Source organism: Eurypyga helias, unplaced genomic scaffold, assembly GCF_000690775.1.
Source record: "Eurypyga helias isolate BGI_N326 unplaced genomic scaffold, ASM69077v1 scaffold38231, whole genome shotgun sequence".
In the NCBI taxonomy this organism is placed as follows: Eukaryota; Metazoa; Chordata; class Aves; order Eurypygiformes; family Eurypygidae; genus Eurypyga; species Eurypyga helias.
In genome coordinates, this window is record NW_010233442.1 from 37 (window position 1) to 7243 (window position 7207).

The 7207-nt window shown below is 49.8% G+C and overlaps 1 protein-coding gene across 1 annotated transcript; it reads left to right on the plus strand.

Moving 5' to 3' along the window:
* The first annotated feature begins 1117 nt into the window (after positions 1 to 1117).
* TRMT5 (tRNA methyltransferase 5) lies at positions 1118 to 5458 on the plus strand. Its single transcript, XM_010161737.1, has 4 exons — positions 1118 to 1787; positions 2183 to 2307; positions 3814 to 4468; positions 5394 to 5458. Exons 1-4 carry the CDS (start codon positions 1118 to 1120, stop codon positions 5456 to 5458), a joined length of 1515 nt encoding a protein of 504 aa, XP_010160039.1.
* Positions 5459 to 7207: the final 1749 nt, after the last annotated feature.

Genomic DNA, 7207 nt, shown 5'->3' on the forward strand with positions numbered 1-7207 from the left:
GTTGGGCAGGAGTTCGTGCTCGTCTGTCGGATGGCCCCAGCGGGCTCCACCTAGGCCCAGCGCGGGGCTGTTGCCTTGGGGCTTCATCCCCTTTGAGTCCACAGGGAAAGGAGGTGTGTTTTGCCAAAGACTTGGTGTAGGGCAATGAGCTGGCTCGGAGATGCCAGGAGGCAGCGAGGAGCTGGGATTTGTGGGGAAGGGAGGATGGGAGCAGGGCCAGCTTTGCTAGGGCTCCTCTTGGAGAAGAGGCCGCACGGCTGGTTACCCTGATGGGGGGAGCAGCCTGTGTGTTGGGGTGTAGAAGTCTGAGGCAGGCAGGAGAACCAGTTTCCTTTCAGAGCTAGTTTGCACCTCTCCTGTCAACTCCCAGCCTTACAAGAAACTTCCCAAGAAGTCAGGAGAAACATCATCCTCAAACACTACCTCAATCATTGGTTCCTGCCTAGGAGCAGCGGGTGCCGACTCAGAGAAGTTGGGCCCCTTTGGACTGTCTGTGGCGGAGGGAACCATTTAGAGAAGCGTAAAGCTACGTCTCAAGTCCCCGTCCTATGACTGAACTGTGGAGAGGGGCTCAGTTGCGTGAACAGACGTTACTAATGCTTCCCCGCACCTTTGGGGGAATTCTGCGTTTAGTTCTTGGACTTTCTGGCATGCAGCATGTGGAGAAAAGACACTACGGAGTGTGTAACTCCTTACCGCTGGGGTATAGGAGGCAGAAACGGCTGAAGAGTGATTCCAACCACTAGTGCTAATACCTGTTTTCTAGCAACCGCTGCTTGGTAATGAATTTTATCAGGGACAGAAGGGATCCAACAATAAGATCAAGGCAGTAGAAATTTTTCCATTCAGCTTGCTGGGATTAATAGCACGTTTGTTAGAACAAAGAGAGGTCGTTGCATTTGGGGGGGGAGGGGATTATGTCATTGCTTAGAGTTAGTGTTTAAGTCTAAAAATGCCTTCGCAAAAGGACAGAAATTTATAGTGTATAATTAATAATGAAGAGCTTTACTGAACTATTGTGGGTTGTTTGGTACGGGTGGAAATTCTGGTTTAAGAGAACAGCAAATCCGTGTGATTTGCAGCCATTTTAATGGAATGATTACATAATGTCTATAAAATGAATAATTTCTCTTCTAGGACTTTATGGAGATTTGGATACTCTGCCAGACTACTGAAAACTAATCATTTTAGGACAGCTGCATCAAATACATCATTTCCAGCAGTTTGGATGCTGTTGGCGCAATACTCCGGCAGAATACCTGGGCTCTTTGTCGTAGTGAGAAGAAACAGTTTTTTTACAATGCCTGAAAGTGTGGAGGAGAAAGCAAATGGAGAACTGTATTCGCCGCATCCTGAAGTGCGTGGGATGACTCGGCTCAACAGAGAAGCTTTTAAAAGGACAGTTGTCGTTCCAGTTCTTAGAGTCAAGAAAGAAACTGTAAACACTTTGATGAAGTCCCTAAAACACACGGTTCTACAGCGTCCTGGTCTAAAGCGAGTGGTTGAGGATCCAGAAGATCAGGACAGTAGGCTTGTTATTCTGGATCCTCATAAAATAGCAGAATTCTCTCTGGGAGAATCGGAGCGAGAGGTGTTAAAACAGCTTGACGTTCATCCGGAGGTGTCCAAGTATAACTTGGAGCTGACTTACGACAATTTCAAGTCCGAGGAGATCCTACGAGCAGTCCTTCCTGAAGGGCAAGAAATCACCTCTGGATTTAGCCGTGTTGGTCACATAGCTCACTTGAATCTTAGGGATCATCAGCTACCATACAGACATTTGATTGGTGGGTTAAATAACTCTTTGAAAAAAGTAACTTGTATATTTTGTAATTGTTAAAAAGATATTTTAACAGTTTTTCTACCTAGAAATTATTACTTGTACAAAGAAAACTTGAGTGCTTTTCTTGACTTTAAATGGCCTTGTGCTGCTGCTGTCGCTGTGCGCAGGAGGTAGTTCTCTCCTCTTACAGTCACGGTGGTGTCGCTTCACGCAGCGTTGGGTCCAGGTAAAGTATGTGCCTCAAGAAGATGTCACATCTGCAACCCTGAATCATTAGGGTAGTTCTAATACATGCTTAACTTCTGTTAATTTGACTGCGAGCCCCAGTGTTTGTATCTCTTGTAGGGCATGAAGAGACCGTAGTCCCTTAACCGGCCTATCTTTTGCCTTCTCTTTCAGGCCAGGTCATAATTGACAAGAACCCAGGAATCACCTGCGTAGTGAACAAAACCAGTATTATTGACAGCACGTACAGGAATTTCCAGATGGAAGTGCTCGCTGGAGAGAGCAACCTGGTAACCAAGGTACAGGTTATTTTAAATTTAATATGCTGAAGCCCAGAGGCACCTGCTGGAAAGGTGTGACGAAGGGACGCTGTTAAGTGCCCTTCCTGACACCTGCTTTAGAGTGCAGGAGCTGGCAGTTAACTTCCACGTTCATTTGCCCTGGTCCGCCAAGAGAAACTCGCAGCCGTAGGGATCATGAAGATACGTGTTCCTTTAAGCTCACAGCCTAGATCTTAACGATACATAAAAGCAGCTGAAGTAAAGGTTTCTTACAGAGGTACTAATTACAAACTTTTACTGGGGGGAATTCCTCGATCTAAAGCCAAAATACTGAGTGGCTTTGATGTAAGGAAACGCTGTTTCTTAATTTCACCGAGCCTTGTACCGTGGCTGGTATAGAACGTGAGACTGTGTGTTTAAATCTCACTGGCTTTGCAACCTGGGCAAGACGCTGCCTACGCCTGTTCCCTTTTCTGTCAGCAGCGAGACAAACCTCATCCCTCCTCTGTTCCGACGTTTTTCAGGTGCAAAGCACTATGTACTGCCAGGCATTCTTCACGTAGGGTTTCTTGTCTTGAGCTGGAAACTTGGCCACTGGTTTGACCAAAAAGTATTTACCCTAACTGCGAGGAGCTTTATACTTTTAGAAGAGCAGACATCAGGTTACCAAACAGAAGAGTTGAACTGCTTGGTACAACACCCCGTACGTGCTCAGAGAAGGTGTTTGAATCGTCAAGGCAGAAGGGACAGTCGGAGATTACGCGGACGGTATTAGCTTATCCAGCACACCACTGTGCCGCATGCTGAGGAGTGCAGATGCACCTTAGTGTTGCGTGACGCAGGGATCTGGATCCAAAGCTGCTTTGCTTGGGAGTCACGCAATTCAAGGGTGGGGGTGTAAAGTGGGTATTTGCATCCCACTCTCAACTGAATAAATAGTGTTTCTTTTTAGGTCTGTTCTTAAGATAATGGCCATCCCAAAGTTTGGGTTTGGATCGGTTTCCAGACTGTCACCTTGAGAGAGAAAACACGGTGGTTTTTCCAACTGCAGAATTGGCTCCCCATGGCGTTGAGCTTGGCTGGCTGTTGCCGTTCTGGTGCTGTATCATTCTCAGACGCTTATTTACTGCGTGAACTCCGCTGAGGAGGGCTTGAGGCATCTTCCCAAGGTCTGCTTTCAATAAAGGAGCTGTCAGCCAGCCACAAAGCTCTTGAAAAGCCTCAGATATGGTGTGTTTTTTTCTTTTTTATGGTCATTTTAAGTTGCTGCTTTATTTCCACCTGGTGATGGAGACATGCATAAGCCAGCCGTCTGGATTGACAGTTGGAACATTCCTTATGGCTATTCCTGATGAGTAGGTCTGTTTATACAAGACTTGTGTGGACTGCTAATGGGATGAATGTCACTGTACACATCACCTTTTGATAGAGCACCTTTGTTTTTAACCCTCTTAATTAACAGTAATGCTCAAACGTGCCCACAGTTTGAACCCAGAGGCTTAAGTAAATGTTTTGGACTTGCAGGTCAAAGAAAATAATATTGTGTACGAGTTGGACTTTTCTAAAGTTTACTGGAACCCGCGTCTTTCCACGGAACACGGCCGCATCGTTGAACTTTTGAAGCCCGGTGACGTCCTTTTCGATGTCTTTGCTGGGATTGGACCTTTCGCTATTCCAGCAGCAAAGAAGAAGTGCCATGTGTTTGCAAATGATCTCAATCCTGAATCCTACAGCTGGCTTCTGCACAACTGCAAACTGAACAAAGTAGCCAACAAAATAAAAGCGTTCAACATGGATGGCAGGGACTTCCTCCGGGGGCCAGCACGAGAAGAACTAAGCAGAGAGCTCCCGCGGCTGCGAGAAGAGCAGAAAACCTCTTTTCACATAGTCATGAATTTGCCAGCTCTGGCTCTTGAGTTTCTAGATGTTTTCAGGCACCTCTTGGTGGGAGAGCCCTGCCGTGCAGCTGGCCTTCCCACCGTGCACTGCTACGGCTTCTCCAAACACGATGACCCAGCCAAAGACATCCAAGAACGAGCCGAAGCTTCGCTGGGAACCTCCCTGGATGGACGCTGCTCTACGTACCTAGTGAGAAACGTGGCACCCAACAAGGAGATGCTCTGCATCAGTTTCCAGGTTCCGGCGGACGTGCTGTACAAGAGGCCCTGCCCCGATGAAGGTAAGGAATGAGCCTCCGACGTGGCCCGTGGATTTCAGGCTACGCCTTTTGCTGTCTCAGCCTGGTCCCACCTTGTCAGCCCCGTGGGCCGCTTCAGTGCCTGACAGCGAGTCGTGAGCATGGAGGTAGCCAGCGGGACTGGGTGCTGGCACGTGTGCGGCAGCTGAGGGCTTTGTGGGCTCTCGAAAACGGTGTTCCACTCCTGATCCCCACAAGAGCCTCCATGGACAAAGTGGTGGAGTGGACGGGATCATCCCGCAGGCCATACGCCTTTGCGCCCTAGAACGTGTTCTGGGGGAGGGTGGGGTATCTGATGCCAAGCACATCGTTCTGTTACCTAAATGCTCCAGAACTGGAGCTTCCTTTTCACGCGGGGGAGAACGGTGCGCTTCCTTCCAGTCCCCGGTCCAGCTCTCCCTTACGCTTCCACAGACTCCATTTAGGTCTGGAGTCACTACCTCAGCGGGATCTGGTTTGAGAAACAGATATCCTTCGAGATCCTTAATGATGTCTTTTTAAATTTTTTAATGGTTTTTAATAATTGGTCCTTGAAGAACTTGTGGAAGCCAGTTGGTTTCAGTGATCTTGGGCTTTGCGCTGCATGACGAGAAGAGCGAGGAGGCTTTCAGTCTGCAGTGGCATGACCTGGAAGGAGGCTTTGTTAAACTTTAATGCCATGAAACTTGTTTTGACACTGTTGTTGGGCAGCACTGAGAGGCAGGTCAAAAAGTACAGCTTTTCTGAAAGTCCTTTTTGGCATGCGGTAAAGACGTCCCGTTATTGCTGTAACAGTTTTCGTTTGTGACTGTTAATCCTGATTTCAACTCTCATCCCTGTTAAATCCCTCCAGTGCCACCTGGCTTGTGGTTCCGTTCACTCTGTTCACTGTACCTCAAGCAACTTACTTTTTCTAACCCTCTTCCAGCAAAACCAGCCTCGAAACGCCTGTGTGCCAGCAGAGGATTACCTGAAGAAACGTCACCGAGCTGAAGATGGGTGTTACAGTAACTACCTGAGCGTCTGCATAAGCTGCCTCTGCTTTAGCCCCTGGGTTACCCGGAGCGTCCCCGTTACCCGTCTTGGGCGCCGAGATGCATAACGCGCGTTGCAGCTTTCCTTTGCGCGCCTTGCTTCCTGCTGCGTCCGCCCCTTTTTCAGTTGTGGGATCAATACGCAGATTGACACCGTTACCACAAAAAAAATAAACCCGCTTTTTCTGTAAGAAATGCATTTGGGTACTTTCCGCTCTCTCTCGTTTCACGGCCCCTGATGATTTACTGGCAGAGACTGGGCTGGTTTTCTGCCCTGTTATTTTGATAACGCGTGGTCTGCGGTGAAACCAGAGTTTGGTGTTTGGTTGGGTCGAGCAAGAGGGCTTGTGTAACCCCTGCATTGGGTTCACATCGCGGAGGGTTTTGGGGTTTTAAGAATATTGGATTACTGTCAGCAGATGCACAAACAGCTCTTGTGTGAGCAAGACAACTTTTCAGAAACCTAGCCCAAGGTACCCAAAGGCCCAAACCGCCGGAGACACTTGCTCCGAGGCTTTGGAGTCATACCTGCTGTTCAGCACTGGGGTTTAGGCAGGGGTTAGTTGACTCCTAATGTAGTGTTTGCCCACCCTTAAAGCGGGAAGGACTCCAGTGGCATTTGCACATCCTCCGATTAAGGATGTGCTTGTGGTGAAGTGCCGGGCTGAACACCAGCATCTGGCCCAATAGCGCTCTCGCCCTGGAACCGCATCCTCCTGTGCCCTGTGTGCCTCTGCCCTCTCCCAGCTCTCCGACTGCTCTCTGCTGCAGTCCTTGGATGATCCCTCTGGCTGGCTGCAGGGATTCAAAAACCCTCTGCCTTCAGTCTCCTTTTCTTACCCACCCAGACTGTTGTTGGGCAGCATCAACACAACTAGTTTCTTTGCAGAGAGAACTGGGATCGCCCTCTGTGTTTCAGCTTCTCCTGCAGTCCTAGCTCGGTGCTCACCCCCAGCCACTCAGTTCCAGGCGCCCAGTGCCCACCCTGGCTCTGCTGTTGTGGCTCCATCTATGGGGCCTGGAACCTGTTGTCCGGGTTCTCCCCACATGACTACTACGGCCCGTGGATTTGCTTTGCCCAGTGGTTGTAACCGCCAAAGGGCTCCGCAGCCAGTGCTTTCGAGAAGCCGTCACCACCTGGGTACTGCTCGATTGCCTTTGTCAAACCATGGGGAAGCCATCGTGACTTGCTTGTGCTATCTTGAGAGCTGCTGTGTGGTTGCTGCCCTGGCCTACCGCTCCAGCCATGCGTTCGCCTCTGGCCCTTAATACGGCATCGCAACAGCTTCAACCTTTTTGTCCTTGCTGCCAAGGACAGGCGCACCATGCCCTCTCCCTGCCAGTCACTCTACTCCAAGGGCAGGCACCGGACTCGCCTCCAGCCTGTGACGCCACCCCCGCTCTCCGTTCCATTTTCCCACACAGCTGCATGCTTCCCCACTGCTCCCCTCCACGTTTCCCCTGAACACCTGGGTCGTCAGAGCCCTCCATGAATGCCACCGCAGCCGTAAGGTCCTTGGCTGCTCTGGAACGAGGCAGTTGCCCCGTGACCTAACACGCCTGCCTGTCCTGCCGGAGACTGCAGCTCCCTTTGGCTGTATGCATTGCCTCACCGTCCAAATTTAGGGCTTCTTGGGCACTACCTCGCCAACAGAAACCGGGATTTGACTGCCATTTGTGTGCGTAACTGTGCTGGGTTCAGCCAGGA